General features: G+C 35.7%; 1 protein-coding gene across 4 annotated transcripts in view; it reads left to right on the top strand.

Moving 5' to 3' along the window:
• GPC5 (glypican 5) overlaps positions 1-24714 on the top strand; it is a 1063734-nt gene that overhangs the window by 549540 nt on the left and 489480 nt on the right. The window contains exon 8 of one of the 4 annotated variants that reach the window (XM_054701629.1): positions 19943-20098. The exons of the other annotated variants lie outside the window; for them this stretch is intronic. Coding sequence (XP_054557604.1) covers positions 19943-19944 — 2 coding nt within the window. The 3' untranslated portion in view covers positions 19945-20098. Of the gene's footprint in view, positions 1-19942; positions 20099-24714 lie in introns of those variants that run through there. 4 annotated transcript variants of the gene reach the window in all.

Here is a 24714-nt window from a genome sequence, read left to right as displayed (position 1 = left end):
CCGGCTAGCCAGGGAGAAACCCAAATGGTGCAGCAGACCTCCCCTGTCTTGCCCGCTACTCCCCTCAGCAGTATGTTTCAGTCAGTCTGCCTGTTCTGTTCCCCACTCTGTCTCTGGTGGATCTTCTCACCCCCTGCATCTCTGGCCTGTACCCAGCTCTTGTATGCATAAATAAATAAATCTTGAAAAAAAGAGAGAGAACTAGAGATAAAGTTATAGATACACACTGGTTAAGGAATACAATAAAATAAAATTGAATTTAATCCTCCACCCAGTACAAGAAATAGAATATTTTCATACCTCTGTGTGCCCTTCTCTGAAAACATCTCATTTCAAGAATTACCATGATTATCAATCATCTGAAAATCATTCCCATTGCCTTTCATTAGAGACTTAACCACTAATGAATGCATTCATTAGCAATACACTGCTGAGTTGTATCCTTTACATACGTGAATCTTGCAGTCTTTGTTCATGGTCTCTTTCATTCACTAAACAAATCTTCTGTCACCCATACTGATGGGTGTAGCTATACTCATTCATTTAAATCAAATAGTAGTGTTTATATTTAAGTGCATTATCTTACAATAGTCCTGTCAAGTAGGTGTTCTTGTCCTTTTTTTTTTTCAAGATTGATTTATTTATTCATAGAAGAACTGGGGTGTAAGCCACAGGTGCAGAAGGTGAGAGAATTCACCAGAGAGAGGGGAGCAGAACAGGCAGAGCTACTGAAATACACTGCTGAGAGGAGCAGCTGGTGAGACAGGACAGGTCTGCTGTGCCATGTGGGTTGCTCGCTGGCCAGCTGGGGATTGAACTCCTGCTGCAGAGGCTGGCGATAGCCTCATAGCACTGTCTTTAACCCCTACTCCACCAGAGAGACCCCATTGAGCTTATCTCTTGATGCACTTGCATCAGGTTCTTTGAAGCAGTATGGCAATGGCAGAAAGCAAAGCATGGCATGTGAAGTTTTATTAGAAAATGCCAAACTGGTTTAGAAAGTGATTGTGTCCATTTATAGTCTCACTAGCAATAAATAAGTTCACGTTGCTCTCATATTTGCAAACACTTTTAGTTCCACTTTCACTACTTGTGTATGTCTGTCCAAAGGATAAAATTGAAATGATATTTTATTCTATATTAATTTTACTATCATGATAATTCATTGAATTATAATTTTTTCATAAGTACAATAAATTTATCCTGTACCTCCTCATCTTATTTTTTTTTACATATTTATAGCCTTCTACCCCTCTACCCAGTAATTTGTCTTCTTTGATAGTTGTTCTCAGGGCAAAAGTTAGCTTTAGTGATCCTCTTACCTATTTCAGTTATGTCTCTCAGGAAAGACTTGATAGGTTCTTGAATCTTTCATTTTATTTAACCAGTTTTCAAGATAATGAATTGGTACCTTCCTTGTCTTTGTGAGAAGTTATCAATCCTTTGAATTTTTAAAATATCATGAACTCAGTTTTAAAAAATTGCAATTCTCATCTTCATGAAGTCCAGATTGTCCCACATTTTGCCAAGTGGCACTTCTTCTATTTGGCTGTAAATTCCTTTTGACATGACGCTTAGGATCTTTGCAAGCTTCATTGTTATATAAGTTATTCAGGCCCAGCTTGGACATTATCTGTCACAGCCGTGAAATCAGTCATTATTATATGACTCTTGATTTGGAATAAGTATTGGACTTTCATGATCACAATCTGTCCATAAGACATGATTTTCCAAGACACAAGTGCCAAAAGAAAAAAAAAACAACTCATAATTACTCGTTTCTTCTATTTCTTGTTAGAAAAATCACATTATTAAATTGTAAAGTTATTCTTATCTATTACAATAAAATCAGTTAAATACTTTTATATATTTTGTCCATATTCTATCCCCACTGTTAGGTTATAGATATTGACTTACACGAAGCCCTCCAAAGATCTGCCTACTGCGGGACTCTACAAAGATCAACACATAAATACACACATATACATACATGTAGCTAAGTCTCCTATTATATCTGCCACTTCAGCAATATATTCTTCCAATAACTGTATATTTAATGCTCACTAAATGTTCTTATGTCAAAATCTCTCTAGAGTTTACTTTATGAAGGGCGATGAGGACAATATTTGATAAGTTATTAGTTGGTAGTATGTGCACTTTTTACATAAAAGTCAATTTTATTAGATGGTACAATGTTGATTCATTTTCTTTCCTTGCATTTCTTCAATATACACTGCATTTTATTTGGCAGAAAGCATTACTGGCAAAAAGTTTGATGGTGATTTAATTTTCTTCCCTTCATAAGTCACTTCTTAATCTTACCTTCTCAGTATCTAATATTGATAATACATTTTCTTTAAAATGCAGTGATTTTGGGCCTCCCCGGTGGCGCAGCGGTTGAGCGTTGGGTTGCGAAGGGGAGCAGCTAAGGGGAGCAGCGGGCGAGTCAGGAGAGGTCTGCTGTCTTATGTGGGTAGCTCCCTGCCCAGATATCGAACTCATGCTGCAGAGGTTGTGGACAGCTTCATAGGTTGCATCTTAACCCTTGCACCACCAGGGAGGCCCCTCAAATATAGCTTTTGTTGGTACTTCTGAGTCAAGATTTTCAGTAATGAGGAATATTTTTTTTCAATAAATTCTTTCAAATCAATTTTAGGAGACATTGAATTATAGTTTAATTGCTCTATTGTCTTGTTTTGCTATTCTTTAGGAATACCTTTTATATATTTGCTGACTTTTATTTGCTATCGTCTGTATATTCTCAAGTCATTTTTAAAATCTAAAATTTTGAAAATAATTTTAAACTTGTTTTTTTTGTTTTTTAAAGATTTATTTATTTATTTATACATACATACATAAAAGATCTGGGGTACAGGCCAGATGTGCAAGAGGGTGAGAGGATTCACCGGAGACAGAGTGGGGAGCAGAACAGGCAGACGGACTGAAATACACTGCTGAGGGGAGCAGCAGGCAAGTCAGGAGAGGTCTGCTGCACCATGTGGGAATCTCCCTGGCCAGCCGGGAATGAAACCCACGCTGCAGAGTCTGCGGACAGCTTCACAGTGCTGCACTAAACCGGCTGCACCACCGGGAAGGTTGAAACTTATTTTAAGTTTAAAAGATCTGTCCATTTTTGTGAAAATGGCAATTATCAAAAAGCCAACAAATAGAAAGTGTTGAGAAGGATGTAGAGAAAAAGGAATCCTTGTACACTGTACATGGGAATATAAATTAGTGTGCCACAATAGAAAACAGTATGTAGGTTTCTCAACAAATTTAAAAATAGAACTACCATATGATCCAGTATCCCACTTCTGGGCATTTACCCAGAGAATATGAAAACACTAAATCAAAGAGGTAGATACATGCCTGTGTTCACCTGCCTCTATTCACTGTACCCCAGTTTTTGTATGCATAAATAAATATATCTTTAGAAGAAAAAGTAGAAAATTGCTCTGTCTATGGTGCTGGTTGTTGACCATTTTGTCTCAGTTTTAGACTGCCTTTCTAGAAACTGTTGTGTGGCCTCTTAAAATATTCTTAAACATCAACTTCATTTTCCCAACTCTCAATTAAATTCCCAAACTTCCTGAGTTCTGCAAATTCCGTTTCCCAGATTATCATGCCAGCCAAAGTGCTGTAATTTTTCTGCCAGTGGGAGATACTAAAAGGAGATCAAATAAAGAGCAAAAAGGAAAAATTGCCTCCCTCTTTCCAGCTCTTCTTGAGATTCCATCCACAGCAGAGTATCACACTCTGTGTCGACATTACTAGCACTGACAATAGCAGCTGGGTTATGCCTTTTGAAGGCCCTTGTTCCTGCTGTCTTTGCTTCCACTAATAGTCCCATGATGCCAACAGTGCAGTGCCCCAATCAAGAACTGCAACATAGTGAGTATTTATCAGATAAATGTTTCTGAAGAATGGTTCCATTCACCCCCCAGCACAAAGCCTGTATTAATTCTGATAGCCCCTCAAGAAAAAAGTTTTGTGTATAACTTCTACTTACTCTAGGTTATAAGATTTGGGGGGCATCAGCTGTACCTTGTTATCTTTCAATACATTGCATCACTTTTTGATTAAGGGGTATTATACTACTCCCCTCAGAATGATCACTCTGTTTGTTTAAAATGCAGAGTGTAGAATTCCACACCAAAATTACTACATCAACATTTCCATCAGCAGGACCCAGAAATTTTTTAAACAAACATAATAAATAATAATTATTCCCAATAAAGCTTGAGAACAACTGCCTCAATGTTTTCTACACAATTCCTCTAAATATGAGACATTTTATGAATGTGCTTTCAATTGCATGAATGGATATGAATATAATCTACATGTCTGTGATATCTTAATTAACACTAAAAACTAGCTTCTAATGAATTGAAAGTATTGATATTAATTTCAGCAAAAGAATAGCAACCAGAAACAAAAATTAATATAAATATGTTCACATTCAAAAGACCATAGCAACATTAAAATATAGAATTTTTTGGATAACCATAGTTTTAACAACTATCAGTATTTTGTGAATTATATAAACAATTTTCATAGTTTCACATAGTGGAGCCCTGAGTATAGAATTTTGCATTAGTTTAATGTGCAATTTTGAATGAAATTTAATAAATCAAAAGTAATTATTTGAGTGTTAATTGTTAAACTGGAATGGAAAGCAGTTCATTTAAAAGTGTAATTTTCTAGATTAATGTGTAGTGTCTGAATTTTGGAAGAGATATATTAATATGGTGTATGTTGCTTGGGGGTAGTTTTGATTGATTTTATTTGACTGCCTTAATTTTCTTATAACTTTAATGTTTCATGCTAAATTTTTCAGAATATAAATAATAATGTTTTCTTACTCGTTAATATATAAAATTAATGCCAGTTCTCTGGTTATAGTTTTTCACAATATGGATTTTGTTTCATAGAATTTTAGAGTAACAATTTAATAGCCCTTACATTCATGATACAAGTACAGTTATTGGAATCCTGATTTCTTTCCTGAAGTTTAAGGTATATTATGGTGCTCATGTCAGAACAGAATGTCAATAAGTGAATGCAAATTTTGACCTGTAAATTAAATTTATTCATCCATCCATCCATTCCTTTATTCGACAGATACTTACATGGAACTTATTTGTACTGGTAACCCTGCAAATTTCTGACTCTGGGGTTTTAGGTGAATAATCAAGAAATGACAGTGTAATATGAATAATTTTAATTGAGGAAAAATAGATCTTGTGGGACCACAAAGGAAAGATACATTGCATGGCCTTAAGTATCGTGGGAAGACTTTTCAAAGAAATTGAAATATAATCTAATGCTTGAAGAAATAGTAATTCATAGGCATGTGGATACCCAGGAGAAAAATCACTACAAGAAGTAGAAGGAAAAGGAACATAAGAACAAAAGTGATTAAGAGAAATTGGGAAGTTATGACATATGATAAAAATTAACAAGAATTTCTACTGAATATTTCACTTCCTCAACTTGCAGATTATCAAGACTTTATATAATTCTTAGGATTGATTATTCATCTATATCTCTTGGTGTAATAGAAGATGACTTGTCATTGTTGCATAATATTCCTATATTTAGTTTCAGCAACACGTATTCAGTGTCAGTGAACAATGTCATAAGAATAGTGAGTTGTATTTTCTTTTTCTATTTCAAAACTCTAGTTTGCTTACAAGCTAAATGTACTCTTACCATGTGATCCACGAATCACACTCCTTGGTATTTATCTAAAATAATTGAAATCTTACATCCACACAAATTCCTCAAAATTGAAGATTTAAGCATCTTGCTCAGAATTGCTAAAACTTGGAAGCAGTTAGATGTTCTCCACTTGATGAATGGATAAATTAGTTGGTGCATCCAATAATGAAATATTATTTAGCACCAAAATCAAATGAGCTAGCATACCAAAAATGACATGAAGAAATCTTAAATACATATTACTAAATGAAAGAAGCCAATGTAAAAGAGGCTACAAACATATTGTACCACACAATATGATTACAACTGTATAACATCTGGAAAAGGCAAAATCATACAAGATAAAAGATCGGTGGTTGGCATGCATCAGGGGGAGAGAGGGCTGAATAGAGCACAGAGACTTTTCAGGGCATGAAAATACTCTATATGATACTATAATGATGGTTACATAGCATTATGTATTTGTGAAAGCCAACAGAATATTGATCGTTAAAAGTAAGCTGCAATGTAACATGGACTTTGGATGATAATGATGTCAATCAGTATAGGTTCATCATTTGTAACAAGTGCATCCCTCCAGTGGGGGTTGTTGATAGTGAGGGAGGCTGTATTAGGGGCAATGGCCATATGGTAATTCTTTGTAATTTTTGCTCTATTTGTGAATCTAAGTCTGCTCAAAAAACTAGGTTATTGTTAAAAGGTTAAATTTGTTATAAAATGCAAAAGATAATAATTCTTACAGCTAGTTGATATTAAAAGTAATAACTAATATTTATTGTGTGATGATTATAGTACCCAGCTCTGTTCTGGGTATTTTCCTTGTATTGACTTATTTTATCATAACAAAACTATTGTATCTGATAATATTGTCTGAGTTTTTTTCCTAAGGTCACATTCATTCCAGTTAGTATGCTACAAAGCCAAGATTCACAGTCAGGCCAGAGGACTTCAAACAAGAATAACAGATAGTCTCAGCAGATTGTTCATAAGAAACCCTACTGTATTTCTAAATGTTTTTATTTTTTTAGTGTGTGTCTATATGGGTGAAACTGAAATTTGCTGAAGATGTATTTTGGAAATGATGCATTTTTGAAAAGGGTATTCTAAATATTAATCTAAATAGTTGACAAAGCAATTTTAAAAAGTAAGATTCAATTATTTGCTTTGTGCACAGTAGGGATGTATTTTATTGTGCCCTTGAGGGGACCGCAAATATATGGAAATTTAGAGTAAATTAGTAGGCTTTATGGAGGAGGTACATGGGACAATATATAAAGTAACATGAGCTCTAATTGTGGGTCTATCACTCATGTTTAGGGAACGGGAATAAGTCTGGGATTTCATTTGCTTACCATGTAAAATCAAGGAGTTGGATAAGATATTCTGAATTCCATTTTATATCTCAAATATTATGTTTAACATAATGATAATTATTTAAAACATATCTTCAGTGAAATTGATCTTTTGGAAAGTCCTCCTCATGATAAAACCCATCAGATAAAAGACCTCCAGAGAAACTTCTTTTGCCAAACAAATTTGGGTTTATTGATTTGCTGCATCAAAGGAGAGGTGCGTATGAGGGAGCTGCGGTCAAACTCTTATTGCTTTGTGCAGATGGACTATCTATAGCTTTGCACAGATGTTGAATAATTCTAAGAACAGGTCCTCCCTAGATGGGGTGCTGTCCTGAGGGGAGGGCCGTTTATTTGGGGATCAAATTAATCTTTGTCCATGTGGTGAGAAGCATGAAGATTGAGGAAATCATTGATAACGCGGGAATTACTTGCATGAGCTTGGCCATGACCTTTAGGCAACATTGTTTTAGGTTCCATTTGGAACCTAAAATGAAAATAATATAATTATTTATTTCATTTAATTTCATAATAAATAATATAATTATTTCATTGAAGGTACACCACTATGGAACAGTAATTACTCACTGTAATCCAGTATTAACAAGTGATACTCCATGATCAATACTTGTATTATGTTAGATTTTCATTGTTGTCTGAGTATAGAAATGGGGAGGAAAGTTTTGTTTTGTTTTTTGATAACAAATGCTATATGGTTTTTAATGTTGGGGGGTAAAAAACCCAAATTGTAAGTGATATGAAAATGACAAAAAAATCACATTTTTCATAAGGTTCTCAAATGAGAGGAATAACAGCAATCTAATTTATTGAAGTTGTCATAAATAGACTTGAAAGATCTAGAAAATAGAACAGCAGTGACAATGTAAGAAGAGATATTACACAATTGGTGTTTTCTCTTTTTCTTCCTTTGAATAAAGTAATATTTTAAAGCCACAAGAATTGGGGCTAAGAACAAAGGAAAATAAATTCTGATTTCAAAGCATCTGACATGCAGAAATATATTTAGAGGGTCGATGAAGCATTTCTTTCCTTAAGTACCTTAAAAACTAAACTAGACAGCTGATAACCTCTATTTGTTAGATGCAGCTCTGCCTCTAGTCACAAAAGCTTCCAGATCCCACTCTGCTGTCATCTGAATCATGTGGATTACCAGAGCCCCGAGCCTTTCAGAAAAGGTCAACTGTTGTTTCAAATTGACTCCTTAGTTCAATTTAATATTACTCATTTTGCTTCAACTTCAACTTTCACTGCCAAGTATTCACCAGGAAATACCAGCCAGCAAAAAAAAAAAAAAGATAGCTCTTGTCTCAAACAGTAAGTTCTGTGAGTAGAATTGCCACATTATTAGTTAGATCTAAGAAAGGGATGGAAACCTCGGGTGATGCCATGAGCTCAGCATGGGACGGCTAAGTAACTGGGATAGCTGTCACCTGGACTTGATCAAGACTGACTCAGTGAACTTGCATTTCCAAGGTGACTATATTTTCTTCTCACTAATCATGGTTCTGATTAGGAGCTGTTAGTTTCACTAAGGCAGACCTGTTCTGAGCTGGAAGTGCCTTTCTAATTGACCAAGGGTATGTTAGTAACTATGCCCCTAGGAGAACGTTGAAACAGCTATCCCCTTCATGATCTTCAAAACTGATCTTGAAAGAATCTACTACCTAACCTCTACAACTCTGTTTAAATATTTCTGCTGTTTAAAAATTCACATTTTCCCGTGATTCATTTCCTTTTTAGAGAAAATCTTTCACTTCATCTTTGTCTACACTTCATTTCAACGATAATGTTAAAAGAATTTACTAAAAGAGACAAAAAGAGAAATAAGCTAGAACATTGGTACTTTGAAGATGAACTTTGGAAGCAACAAACTCTAAAGATAAACTTTGAAATCCTTATCTTTTAGTTGATAGTAACATTTACTTTCTTATAAAGTTGGTAGTGTTATCAAGAAAAAAATGTAAAATTCACAATCTGACTTCTAGAAGTTATCCCCAGGAGATTGTTCTAAGTAAAATTCAGATATGATTCATCAAGTAATGATTATAAACAACCAAATTATTTATTTGATAATTTAAAGTTGCTAGCATAGCTGTTATTTGTGGAAAAAAATCAAAAACTTGTTATTTAAAATGACCTAAGCTTATTTATTTGATTTAGACCTTAGACAGAGAGTAACCTGTTATTTCAGTGTTTAATCAGCAATTTAGGAAGCTGGTTTACAAACTTGATAATTTTTTTTTTAGTTCAAAATCTTCATTTTATTTTTTTTAATTAAATTTTTTTATGATCACTGTTTTTTTGAGATACATTGTTTTCCAGCACTGTATATGATTTAGAGATATTGGATCATATCCTTTAGGTGTATGAAACCACACCACACTTACCACTAAGAACCTGTAGTGGAGAATCTACAGTTCTCCACTGTAGTCCTTCGGGCCTCCCCCACATATTGCTCTTGCCCCCACTTTCCCCTTTGGTAGCCTCAGATTTCTAGGATTTGTTATTGGATTGGTTTAATGTGATGCTTTGTTTTATTTCTCTATATCCCACAAATAAGTGACACCATCAGGTATTTGTCTTTCTCCTTTTGGATTATTTTGTCTAGCACATTCCCCTCCAGTTCCTTTCATGTTATTGCAAATTTCAGTGTTCATATTTTTGTAGCTGAGTAGTATTCCACTGTGTATATATACTCTGTCTTTCTTATCCACTCATGTAAGTCTTTGGGCACTTAGGTTTGTTTTTTTTGTTGTTGTTGTTTTGTTTTTTTACAAAAACAAAACCTTGACTATTATAAATAGTGCTTCAATGAACAGTGGAGTGCATGTATTCCTTCAAATTTGTGTATTTGTGACCTTTGGATAGATATGAGGAGTGGAATTACTGGGTCATATGGTAGATCTGTTTTTTAATGTTTTGAGATATCTCCATATTATTTTCTACAGGAGCTAGACTGGTTTACATTCCCATCAATGGTTCCTTTTTCTATATATTGCCAACATTTATTGTTTCTGGTCTTTTTGATATGGGCCATTCTCACAGGTATGAGATGGTATCTACTGGTAACTTTGATTTTAATTTCCTCTATATGTCTTTGGGGAATCTGTGAGCCGTGATGATAAGGATGATGAATATTTTTATGCTTATTGTCTAGTTGTATGTCTTCTTTGAAGAAGTGTCTCTTTAGCTCTTCTACCCTTCACTTTTGAGAGATCTGAGAAGTAGAATCAATATTGAAAGAGTTATAAGGGTAATATAAAGGGGTACAAAAGAAGGGAGAATGCCTTTGTTGAATGTATGCTTTATTCATAATAAATTTTATGTCTCCTGTGCTGTTCCTATAGTGCTTCTTTCATATCGCTGACATGTCACCTTGAAAATATTTTCAGAAAAGAACCTTTTATAAAAAGATGGTTCTTCTTATTACTTAAAAGAGATACTATCCTATATGTTATCTGAAAAGTTTTTCTCAATGCTATTTTAGTTCCATCAAAGCCCGAAATGTGCAATCTGATATAGGAAACTAATCTTTCCACTTTTACTTTAATGCTGATATTAACAAATACTAAGGCCATTAAGATCTATTTTGTCTGTTTCTCTCTATCCTAAAAGAAAAACAACTTATAGTTCTAGGGTTGTCTTTTTCAAAAGAGATAAAAGTAAGTAGTTGTTTTCATTTGACAATATCTATGAATAATATTGGAAACACACTAGTAGTGAAAGCAGCAATACTTTTTTCTAATTAATTGTAATTCGTGTCACCACCAAGAGTTTAAATGTCATTTATTATTGACGGAACTGATCTGTAAAACCAGTCTGAAGGGGAAGTTCCGTCATCTATATGCTGTCATTTCTACACTGAGTGTGAGTTACAAAAACCCCATTTAAATAAATAATTAGCAAATATCTTTAACAGGGCTATCTATGTTGGAAATACAGATATGCCCTAGTCACCACAGTCATAAATTTGTTTTTGTTCGCTACCTTTCATTGTGTTCTGTGCCATTTCTGCTTAGAATTATGGATTCTGGTGCTTTCTAGGATGTGAAGTCCTTTAGCCTGGGATCTGGCACTGAAGGCTCTGGTATTGCTCCTGTAACTACTTGATCTTCAGGCTGTATTACTGTGTTAGGTCTGTGCATGGTCTAGGTTGCTAATTTGCCAATAAACCCTTTCCTCAAGGTCTCCCTCTTAAGAATAACCTTCTATTGTAACTCCTCATTTAAATTGTACCTATTTTGTGGCCTCCCTGGTGGCACGGGGGGTTAAGCACAGCACTGTGAAGCTGTCCACAGCCACTGCAGCACAGTTCAATCCCTGTCCAGCCAGGGAGCAACCCACATGGCGCAGCAGACTTCTCCTGTCTTGCCCGCTGCTCCTTTCAGCAGTGTATTTCAGTCAGTCTGCCTGTTCTGCTCCCCACTCTGTGTCTGGTGAATCCTCTCACTCCCCGCACCTCACAACTCTTGGCCTCCACCCCAGTTCTTGTATGCGTAAATAAATAAATCTTTAAAAAAAAACTATTTTTTTTCAGAAGTCTGCTCAGTGAAGCCTTTCCTTATTGTCTTCATCTAAGGCATTGTCACATTAAAATCAAAAAAGAAAAAATATCATCCTTTGCAAGCCACTTTTCACTGTCTGTATTACATCTGTATATTTAGAAAAATACTCATTTCTTCTTACCATGAGGCGTGATTAATCAGTAGTTATTCTTGTTTTGAGTTAACACATCTTTGTAAAATGTATAACAAAATGCTAAGATAATTTTTGGATACTCCAAAGATATAAGATTCACTTTCGTGCTCATGATTCATATATATGCAAAATTCAAATAACTCATCTGTTAATCTATTACTTCCTTCCATGCTTTTATTTACTTAACAAATTTTAACCACTTTATTGAACACTACTCTGCTTGCTGCCAAGAATGAAAAAGCATTTTAGTAAAAACATAATTCTGTGCCTCAAAGAATTTGAAATATGTGTAAAAACAAAAAATAGCAACATCGTAGAATGAAAAATGCTATTGTAGAGTTAAGCACAGTATAATATAGGAATAACATTATGTGACTTTGAAAAAATAATCCCTCTCTGGGCTTTTTTTTTTGAAATGATGTATTCTGGAACCATAGATTATTTTGTTATGTGTTGTTATACCTGTAAAACATTTATATATTCACCTATAGCTCCAAATTTAAAGCTACCCCATATGTCTTTGTCTGTATCTACATACCTATCTCTTTCCTCTCTCTCTGCCTCTATCTCTATCTCTTAGCCATATCCTGTATCTACAAATAAGTTAAAAAATCAAGCATATGGTTTGACACATAATTGGAACTCAATGAATGTTTCCTTTTTCTATTTCTTGACAGTTTTGAAACTTATAAGTGCCCCCAAACATGAGGAATGTTTTACCGAAGATGATATGACATAATCATTATATCTTCTTGCTGTAATTCAGGATTCAACGTGCTAAATCATTTGTATCTTTGTGGGTTTGTAGTTTACGTGTGCCCTTTTAGAAACCGTCACTGAACTCTTAGTAAAAAAGGCCACTAGATGGGGCATTTGTGCTTAGTACCTTAGAGTGATGAAATTCACTTCCCTTTTTTTAAACTCAGAAGTATTTCTCTTTAACCTATCCTGTTCCTTATGAACTATAACACTGTAAACAATTCTTATTAGAAATCCTTTTTATATTGGCAACTATCCACCATAACCGTTGCACTTGCAAACATACAATAGTCCTCAGAGCAAACAAAACAAATCTCTGAAACCAGGGATGTATTTCTCGGTGGAGGCTAAATGCAAGTTCCTATTATCAGTCTAATAGTTCTCAGAACTCAGATTTTGCACCTTGGAAGCACTAGTTGTGCTTTCTAGATCTAGACAGAGACTGTACCATTAATTACAAGGTATGTTCCTTATCTCTTGCTAAGTCTTCTGTCCTAAAACGTTGTGGTCCTCAGCCTTTAACACTCAACAGAATCACCTGCAGGGCTTGTTAACATTCAGGTTACTAGGCTACACACCCAGAATATCTGTTCTGTTCTTGTATTGCATGAGATTAATCATTCTGCATTTTCAACCAGTGCCAGATAGGTGGATGCTGCTAGTCAGAGTTTAAGGTTTAAGAGCCTCTGCTCTATGCAAAAGCTCTTTATGGATAGAATGCATATCACTCATTATCTGGCCTCCCTGTCTCAAAGTTGTTCCTGTCATCCTGCAACATTCATCTCTGCAAGCACGGAGACCTGAGAAAGGACCTGGAATAAAGGGAGCTTTCATTATGCTCCTAACCACTTGGTACCCAGCCCTCTAGGTTAGAGAAAACTCAAGTTCTCTACTCACCTAGGGGATCCTGCTCCATATCTTCTAACAGGCAATAGCTAACAGCCATTTACTTTTAAGTTAAGAGTTTTACCCAAGACACCAATACAGGATTCTGAAGTTCTTTGGCTCATTGACTTCTGGCTTTCTGAATCTCTCTTTTTAATTTCTCTCCATCCTACCTACTGCCATCTCCCCAGATGCCACTTCCAGCCTTCAGCTTTCCCTCCAGCTTCCCTACGGATGCCCAGACCCAGGTCCCGTGAGCCCTTCTCTTCACAATCTGTCCTTTCTTGGCCTCTCATTACTGATTTTCTGCTTACTACCAGGAATAATTTGATCTCCACTTTATTTTTTTTTTGGGTGCCTTACTATGCACTATTTATTTTTTACCTTTTTTTATGGAGGTATAACTTTTTTTTTTAGGAACATCACATTGACTTTTGGGCTGCAACATAATGATTTGATATCAGTGTATATTGTGAAATTGTTATAGACACTTACAAATGTGGTTCTAGGAACAGGTAGGAAAAGGAATTCACCAGCGAGCATTGGCTTGACAAGACAAGTTTCACTGAGGTCTTACCCAAGGAAGGCAGGACTAGAGGAGAAAATTTCCTGCCTGACTTCCAGATGGGAGCTAGGAAAGGATTTTTAAGGGATGGCTCTAACAACACAGGGTGGGGGGGCAGTGTCAAGCATGTTCTGGGCTGGGCCACCCCGAGGCATGCAGAAATGAGATACAGGCTCTTTCATACACCTCATGTTTCATTAGCACATAAAGTCTCCACATGGTTTGCATGTGGACGTGGGCAACCAGCGTGACTTTGTTGCTCTTCGTCAGGATTTTACTGTGTGTCTGGGACCCTCCACCTTCCCTCTTCCAGGAAGTTGTGAAACAGTCATAAGTCAGGATATTAACTAGTTATGGCTTCTTTATTTCCCTCGTGGGCCAGTTGTTTGGACAAGATGTTATGGCAGGCCCACCAGGGCACGTATTCAGACAGGTCATTGGGCCACTCTTATCATACCAGCTCTCAATTTCAGTTGCATAGGCTGTCTCAGAATGATCACCACAATAAGTCTGGTTAACATCTATAAACAGTTATGCATTTTTTTTTCTTGTGATGATACCTTTAAGATTTACTTCCTTAGCAACTTTCATATGTTACACAGTATTATTAACTCAAATTGCCATGCATTACATCCAATGACTTATTTATTTTAGATCCAGAAGGTTGTATCTTTTTTTTGTAAGTCTATTTTTCCTTCTAAAGATTTATTTATTTATGCATATGAGAGCTGGGGTACAGGCCAAAGGTGTGGGGGGGTGAGAGGATTCACCAGAGAGAGAGTGGGGAGCAGAACAGGCAGACTGACTGAAATACACTGCTGAGGAGAGCAGCAGGCGAGACAGGAGAGGTCTGCTGCACCATGTGGGTAGCTCCCTGGCCGGGGATTGAACTCATGCTGCAGTGGCTGCAGACAGCTCCATAGGTTGCATCTTAACCCTTTGCACTACCAGGGAGGCCCCAGAAGGTTGTACCTTTTGACCCCTTTCATCCACTTTGCCCATCTCCCACCTCCTGCTGTGACAACCATTCATCTGTTATTGTATCTAATCACTCAGTTTATTTACTTATTTGCACTACACATACAATTGAGTTCATATGTTATTTATTATTTCTCACTATATAATTCCCTTAAGGTCCATCCATGTTGTTATAAATGGTAAGATTTCATTCTTCTTTATGACTGAATAATAGTCCATGATTTGCACATATATATGTAAATATACTAAATATAAATATAATAAATATACTGAAATGCTCTGTGTGTGTATGTATATATACACATCACATTTTTTTTTTTAATCCATGCATTCACTGATGGATGCTACTTAGGTTATTTCCCTGTCTTCTCTATTATAAATAATGCTGCAATACATGTGGGGTAAATATATCTTTTCAAGTCAGTTTTTTTTTTTTTTTTTTCAGAGAAATACCCAGAAGTAGAATTGCTAGATAATATGATAGTTTTATTTTTAATTTTTGGAAGAACCTCCATGTACTAGCTGACAGATAATAAACTGTATATAATATTAACAGTAGGTATAGATTCCTCATCTATTTCTTCTTTTTTTTTAAAGATTTATTTATTTATTTATACAAGTACTGGGTACAGTCAGAAGCGCAGGAGGGGGAGAGAATTCACCAGAGCCAGAGAGGAGAGCAGAGCAGGCAGACTGACGGATGAAGTACACTGCTGAGGGGAGCAGCGGGCGGCAGGAGAGGTCTGTCGCGCCATGTGGGACCCTCGCCTGGTGGCCGGGGAGCAGCCGGGGATCGAACTGGCGCTGCAGAGGCTGCGGGCAGCTTCACAACCCAGTGCTCAACCGCTGCGCCCCCGGGGAGGCCCTATTTAATTCTAATGTACTCATCCCATCATCAGTTATTAACTAGTGATGACTGCAGATACTTCCTCCTCCAGCTTCTGTGGCTGCTGTGATCCACAGGACGGCTGGACTGCCCATCTTTTGAGATGGCAATCATTTTCATTGCTCTGTCATTTTGGGGTTTTAGTTACCTGTTGATTTCAATAGTTTGTTGTTCTCAATATGATTAACTCTTGTCTTACAGACTCCTGGTAAACTTCCTGGCTTTTACATGGCATCTCAAGCTTCTCCCTTGATTATTGACTTCTGGGTTCTAGACTCTTTTTTTTTTTTTATAGAGGCATGTTTTTATTTATTTATTTATTGTATTTGTTTGTTTGTTTTGTTTATACAAGCACTGGGTACAGTCAGAAGCGCGGGAGGGTGAGAGAATTCACCAGAGCCAGAGCGGGGAGCAGAGCAGGCAGAAGGACTGAAGTACACTGCTGAGGGGAGCAGCGGGTGGCAGGAGAGGTCTGCGCACCATGTGGGACCCTCCTCCGGTGGCCGGGGAGCAGCCGGGGATCAAACCGGCGCCGCAGAGGCCGCGGGCAGCTTCGTAACCCAGCGCTCCACCGCTGCGCCACCGGGGAGGCCCTGGGTTCTAGACTCTTAAGTCAGCATAATCTCTGACAACTTGAACATCCTCCTTTAACCTTCCATTGTTCTTCTGTACTTTCATTGTTTATCATCTTAACATTGTTATCATCTTAACATAATGATAATATCTTAAAATACATGGTTTACTTATTCAGTGGTATTCCAGCATATGTCATTTGATTTGATTTACCAGTTCAGATGATTAACCTATCTTTATGAAAACCTGCTTACATATGATTTCAAATAGTTTACTTCCATATAATGTTTACATTCTTTTAATTTTATTACTTCCTGACTTATTTAAGCTGCCTTTTTACCCTTTCATATTCTGTCATCCTGTAAAACCTTTAACTTTTACTAAAAACAGAATGAGTTGCTGGCTTATTAGTTGCATTCTCCACAATACCTTTATCATAGCAACTTATTCAAGTTACTGTTAATTTATTTAGATCAGATATACGCAGTCTTTAATCAAAATGATTTCTTACAGTTCCAAGTTTCTGTTTTGTGCCAACAAAACCATTTTACTTCATAGTTTCTGACATTTTTCATAATTTCCACATAAGGATGCTGAATACAGCTTGAACTCTGCCTTCTATTTTAAAACTTTTTCCTTAAAAAGACTACTCACAAAGTCATGACTCTACAAACAATGGCATCAACTCCTTAATTCCCCCTATTGTTTTCTCAATGTACATGTATTATGACTTCATCATGTTTAGCATACTTAAATATACCCTAGTATCCTACATGCAAGAGTCATTTGCTAGTGACGGGGGAAGTCACTGGAAGTAGCATAAAAAGCTCAAATTAAAAAGACACATTTTTGGAGGCTTGGAAAGGAAATGGTTAAACTATCTTGTAGAATTTTTACCAAGATCTTAACCTAATTATATTCGTGATACAAGTCAGGCTCAATTTATTCCATGGAGATGCTGCAAATTGAAGCATTTCATGAGTTCTAAGGGTAATAGAAACAATTGCTTCAGTGAGCCTAGAACGTCGCAAGCAGTGCGTCAGAACAGATGGCTCTGCAGTTCTTCCAGTCTAGGGATTCCAACTGGCAGCAGTCACACAAAAATCCTGAAAAGCGTGTCAGCAGTTGTGGAATGATTTTTTTTTTAATTTAAAAGTTGTTCTTAACATTCCATTGAGAATGCTATAAAACTGGAGTTACTTGCCACTTCAATATACCTATTAATATATTGACTTTGTGGTCTGTAACATATATAAATACATGCACATTACCTATTATAGACATATACATATATAAGAACAATATTGTATATATAGCAAATGCTGTTCGTTATCTATAATTGACATATATTGATCTGTGTTTATTATATGTATGGCAAGTCTGAAATATGTTTATATTGTATGTTTATATGTTTATATTGTATGCAACAGTTGCTAATGAATATGTTAATTTGATTTTAATCTGCACTGATATTGGCAGAAGAATTCTAAATTGTTTTTAAACCTACTAGTCTATTGTCTCTAAGATAGCATTTTACCATATAGACAGACTACTTAAATTTTACATTAAATGTGAGATATTAAGTCAAATGACGCTACTTGTTTATTAACATCTTTTTTCTCCTTGTAAAATGAGTATAATAGTTTTTCTGGAAGTTTAAATAATAACCAAGTTGACCTTTTTGGGCTAAGATTCCTAAGTTAGTTCTGGGAAAATACAAAAACTTTAACATATTCCTCACTGTTTAAAAATTATTTTAGTAAAAGGAGATTTTAAAAAAATGCTTTGCTTCTCTATGATACTGTAAAGCTGGAACAGCTGCTAAATGAACCTGGTAGATCTACACTCTTTTACAGAGGACAGACCTAAATGGAGAGCTTGAAATGGTAGCCTTTGCTTCTGGATCTGCTTTTTCAGGGTATTAAGATCGTTGAATTTACCCATTGACTGTGCCTAATGTTGGCTCTGCGGTTAGTCTCTAGCTGACCTGATCCATCATGATTGTCTATACACATTAATAGACAAATAATCTAATCCCAGTAGATCTTTTAAAACATCTGTAATTTTCAGGTCTCCCTGGTGGTGCAGTCTCAGCACTATCAAGCTATCACCAGCCACTGCAGCATGAGTTCGATCCCCACCAAGGGAACTAACCCACAGCAGACCTCTCCTGTCTCACCCGCTGCTCTCCTCAACAGTGCATTTCAGTCAGTCTGCCTGTTCTGCTCCCCGTTCTGTCTCTGGTGAATCCTCACCCCCCACCGCAACTCTGACATATGCCCCAGTTCTGGTATGCATAGGTAAAAATAAATCTTAAAAAAATCTATAATTTTCTCATCATAGTTTTTGTAGAATGCTTATTACTAGCTAAAGAATAGATATTCTCTACTATAAGGTTATGTTTACAAATCAATCATTCAAGAAAAAATACTCAGGGCCTGCCTAGTGGTTTTTTTTTTTTTTTTTTTTTTCCAATTCAATCCATTATGTGCTTTTAAAAATTTGACTCAGATGATTTCTGTGATAGTAGTACTTCCTGTTCTGCCCCATGGAAGATTGAATTTTTCAAGCAAATAATGTATGTTCAGATTAAAAAGATCAAAGATAAAATTTGAAAGCTGAAAGGGCAAATGGGCAAATGAATGATTATTAGTGAATTAGCTAAATTTTAGATGAGGAAAGATATTATAAACGGAAATTTAGGCAAATTATATAAATACATTTTATGACAGTTTCACATAGACAAACATATATAAAGTACAGGCATATATTTTAATCATAAGCCAGGCTTTTTTTGACTCCCTATTCTTTCTGTTGGGGTCATCTAAACTGCTGTAACAAATATGCCCAAGTGAGTTTCATTTTTCAAATAAATTAGGAGCTTATTTCTCAGTGTTCAAATCAGGTCTTTCTAATTGGCAATTGGCTCCCCTCCATGTGATGGTTGAAGACCCCAGGCTTATGCATGAAAGCAACGGATTTGGTTGAAAATGTCCCACATTTAACCTGATGTTTACAGCGGGGTTAAATTCTGTTTTGATTAATCCTAACATCTAAATTGGTTTTTCTTGTCTCCTCTCCAACTGTTGGATTCTAGGCAAAGACATTACGTAAACTGTAAAATTATATTTTAAGACATGGGAAAATAGTGATTGTTAAAACACAAGAAAATGCAAAACCTATTGAATCCAATTTTCTCTTTGTGAATATGTGTGTATTTATACAAACAAAGGTTGAAATAAATTCAACAAGTGTTAAAAGTGGCTCCTTTTAGGTTTTAGACTATAAGTGATTTTAATTATTCTTTATATCTATTTTCTACTTGCCCTTATTGAGCAAATATTGTTTTAAGTGAGATAAAAGTCTATATAAAATACTGTATTCCTTCAGGTATTAAAACTAGTTTTACTAGTTGAAAGAATAGAAGATAAGTTATCATCTTCAGCTCATGACCTGTCTGTTCATCAGTTGTCAAGAACATCAATTCTTCTCTGTTTGCCACAGAGGGCTTGTTTTACCAGATTTGGAATGTCTGGAGTTCTACACAGCAGGAAAGTTTCTCGATGACTGAAGCCATATTCATATAGAAAAATATGAACTCAGTGAGAGGAGGGATCCATATTGCCATAATAAAAGCATCTCGTTCAATTGGCAGCAAAATAAAATGATGAAGGTGATGAATCTCTTGACAGCGCTTTGGAGGCTGGCAGTCCAGAGTCTACAGAATGCAGCCTGAAGAATTCCTGCTGGGAGGGAGGCCCTTCTCAGAGTGAGTCCCTGGGTCTCTTTCCAAAACCTGCAGACTTCAGGACTTTGGGTGTGATGTCCATAAGCATCTCAAATTGTCTTAAATTCAATACCTATATTTATACCACTATTTAGAGTAATATTATCAGGACCACCTGTTAATTTCAATGGGGGAGTGCATCTCCTACATGGAAGTGAAATTAAGCTTAGAGTCATTTATCACATCTTGTGGGAGGTTAAACATTTCATGAGGATTGGACAGCCCTATCCCTGAGGGCTCTACCAAAAATCCAACATAAGATTTACTTTTAAATGGAAAAATAGATCATTGTTAATGAAATTTAAATCAAACACATGGCACCCTCTGAGGAATGTGGGGGTCCAACAGAGAGTTTCAAGACCATCTCATTAGATAGTTAATCTTTGGGACTCACAGTTCTCTTTGTAATTTGAATTTTGGAGACAGAACGATTGCAACATCAAGATGGTATCCAAATGGGCATCCCCGGTGATGCAGCAGTTGAGCAATCTTTCAATATTTCTCTGCCCGCAGCCTCTGCTGCGCTGGTTGTATCCCCGGCCACCAGCGAAGGTCCCACATGGTGCGCGGATCTCTCCTGCTGCTCGCTGCTCCCCTCAGCAGTGTACTTCGTCAGTCTGCCTGTTCTGTTCCCTGCTCTGGCTCTGGTGAATTCTCTCACCCTCCCGCGCTTCTGACTATACCCAATGCTTGTATAAATAAATAAATAAATCTTAAAAAAAAAAAAAAAAGATGGCATTCAAGTAGATAGTTGGCTCATTTATCCTGGGTTGAGTTTTGATTCTAGACTTTGTTCCATGTGACAGTAGTATCAAGCATAGCTCTCATCTTCTGTAAGCATCTTTTACTTCTCTATAAAATGAGAAATCTGTCTTTGTAACCTCTTTTTGTGTTTTTTAATATTGAAATTTATACTATGAAGTACTGCAAATACAAAAAAGCACAAAAAGTAATTTAATGCCCAGAATTGATGTAATAGAAGTTAATGATTCTTCTTTTCTCTCAATGTTTCTCTCTTTCTGGCTTTTTAAGAAGTAAAATCAGCACATACACTTAAGTTGTTTTTTTATTGGTTATCGCCTTGTTCTCATAGAAGTAGCCTAAATCCTATAGTTCTTGCATATCATTCCCTTGATACTGCTTTCTACGTATAACCAAAATATGAATAAGCCATGCTGACTATTTAAAATTATTTTTTCAATATTTAAATCAATGTTATTATTTATCTATGATTGGAAAACTCTACTTTTGTTAGTCATGACAATGTATTGGATAATATATTTCAGCTTCTGCATAGTATTGCTGTGTTAAAATAAACCAACACTTCATGCCAATATAATAAGACAAATGAAGTAAGTGCTAAAGAGTAGCACTGATTGGTTACCATGCTACATTTCCACAAATTGAACTAATAATATTCCAGGTAACTCTCAAGACAAAGAAAAGCAACCCCCTTCTGCACCAGAAGGTGGCACTACACTCCTCACTGACTGCATAATGAGGCTGGTGCAGGGAAGAGATTATTCTCCCTGTAGAAGGAAGCTAGATTTTTGAGATTTTATTTGAAATAATGAGACACATGTGATTAATTTCCTAAAGAATAATTTTACTTTTGTCTTTTTGGGGAAAGATGTGCACACTAAGTAAAAATGAACAGCTGTTAAGAATAAAAGGAAAATGCTTCATTTAGAATCTATTAATTTCTATCATCATTGCTCAGTACAATATTCTCAGACTTAATTACTCATATAAAGAACATTATGACTAAATATGAAATAAAGTCTTCTTTACTCTCCTTGAGGTTTTGTTCTTCTTGTAGGCACAAACTGTGTGGGTTAGTTTTTGTTTATTTACTTTTAAGTCTAGATATAGAAATTTCTCTGGGGTAACTAGTTCTATTTTAAACCTATCTATTCATACTGTGGTATATATGTCAATTCCTCCTTTGCATTATTTTTCTTCTCTCCCCAACCCGAGTCTCGTGGAAATAAATATATAAGACTAGTAGTATTTGTGATATAAAAAAAATATTTTTTTCTTCCTGGAGACAATTGAGATAGTCTTCCTTGTAGCTCTAAATGTGTCATTTGTTGATGTGAGGAGAGAAGAGAAGAGACTGTAGAAACATATTGACAACTAAAAGAGGCTCCAATTGATTATCTTTAAAGAAATTCAATCCGAGGAAGGAAGTCACTTTGTTAAAGCTGAGGTCTGAACAAGCCCACTATTAACTAATGGTTAGAATTAAAATGGTCAGAGTACAAATGGCACCTAACAAGAGAAAAACTAAAGCGGAAGGATAAGCAAGAATAGAGAGACTTACATAAATATATGTGTGTGTGTATAGTACCTTTATTTTTTACCAAGTTATTATACTTACTAAATGCATGACAGTGAATAATGACAAAAATAAAAGCTAAATAAAGTAAAAAGAAATGGAGTTCATTGTTCAAAGAAATTTTTCAACATTTCATGAAATAGATCTAATAAGAAAATGAAACAGTATATAATAAAAACGGTCAGTCCTTTTTCACATCTGCCTCCTATTTATCTTAAAATAACAAAAATTAGCAATATGAGTTTATTTTAATTTTGAATGTGGACACAAATAATACTGTTTGCTTGAAGCATTTGATAATTACGTAATTAGATGTTTATAAGAAAGAACAATGTTTGTTAATTTTAGTTGACTAAGAATAATTAAAAAATGCTCAATTTATGTCAGTTTTATTTCTATGTCCAGGCATAGGAATCCAGGCTGCAGTGCATACTTCACAACAAATAGCTTTATGTTTGCATGACAAATACACAGATTTTCCATAATTATTTTTCAGAACCTGAAATAGTTTAGAATCATGAAATTTTTTCAAGAACTTAAAAAATGTTTTATATTGAATAGAAGTTTAAAGAATACTATTAGTTTCATATCTATCTATGTATAACTATATTAAAATAAAATATTTCCTTTTTCTATCTTTAAAGTTATTCATAAGTTAAAATGGAATCAAAGTAGTCTATTTACATTTATATTATTAAAGATAGAAATTCAGGACTCAGTATCTGGGGTGGCATGAAACAATAGTTAGTACTTATATTATTGTGGCAATATAACCACCATAAAACTAGATCTAGAGGGGCCTCCCCGGTGGAGCAGTGGTTGAGCGCTGGGTTGCGAAGCTGCCTGCAGTCTCTACAGCGCAGGTTCGATCCCAGTGCTTGTATTAATAAATAAATAAAAATAAATCTTAAAAAAAAAAACAGTAACAGAAGTTTTGTTAAAAAAAAAATTAAAAAAAAAACAAAAAACCTAGATCTAGAGAATACAGTTTCCAGGCCTCCCTGGTGGTGTAGAGGTTAAGTCTCAGTGCTAAAGTCTCAGTGCTATCACCACCAAGGCCTTAGTTCGATCCCTGGCCAGGGAGCTGACCCCAACATGGTGCAGCAGACCTCTCCTGTCTTGCTTGCTGCTCCCCTCAGCAATGTATTCCAGTAGTTCTTCCTGTTCTGCTCCCCACTCTGTCTCTGGTGAATCCTCTCACCCTACCCCCATACCCCCACACCTCTGGCCTACAGTTCCTCTATGCATAAATAAAAAAAAAATAATAACAAAGACCTGGCACTTCAGGTAGCTGGGCTGCAAGCAAGTTGTCTAATTTGATCATAAATATTTGCTCAGGCTATGAAAAATATGTGATATGCTTTAATATGCAGTACTATTTATTAAGATAGTTCTTCAAATTAAAAAAATCATAGTCAGCAAGGTATACTCTGAAATAGGCAAATGAAGACTGAGTTTAATAGCTTAGGTATTTACATAGACTTTTCGGTAGTAAGGCTTTCTTGGGCTGAAAATATTTCAGCTACAAGCTCTTCCTTTCAATCTTATTCCATTTTTAGGTATAGGTTTATTGAGCCCCTCTTAGTACTGTTACTTCTTTACGCTGCTTTGCTTCCATAACCATCCTGCAAAGCAGGGTAATTATCCTCCTTACAGAAAAGCAAAAACAATAACCCTGATGCTCAGAGAGTTTAAACTTTGCCTTGCCTGAATCCACCCAGCTCACCATGTGTGTTTGAGATGGAAATCATGGGTGTCTCTGTGTGACTTAAGAGCAAGCCTCAGCCTCCTGTTAGCCCATTATAGGTTCAGACACTTTATAATGTATATGGCAGACTTTTCCGCCTCAAAACACATTTAGTCCTAATACTGTTGCCATGGGCCGCGTATGATAATTCTTTATTTGCAGGTGAGGAAAAAGAAAAGTTCGAACAAGTCTCCCAAGTCCCAGAGCAAAAATAAAAGGGGTTCAGAATATAAATAAAGAGCCAGTGATTCTAAGTGTAAGCCCATGATTCTAAGTTCATTCCACTGCCTGAAACCTGCCCTACCATGGTTTTTGCACATTTTTTCATGAAAAACAGCATTCTCCATTCAAAAATTGCATAATGTTCATAGTTGGGTAAGTGTCTATGAATTTAGAAATCAGGC

The sequence above is a fragment of the Talpa occidentalis genome, unplaced genomic scaffold (assembly GCF_014898055.3).
Source record: "Talpa occidentalis isolate TD23 unplaced genomic scaffold, MPIMG_talOcc4v2.1 talOcc4.5, whole genome shotgun sequence".
NCBI lineage: Eukaryota > Metazoa > Chordata > Mammalia > Eulipotyphla > Talpidae > Talpa > Talpa occidentalis.
This window is presented reverse-complemented; position numbering and strand designations above follow the sequence as displayed.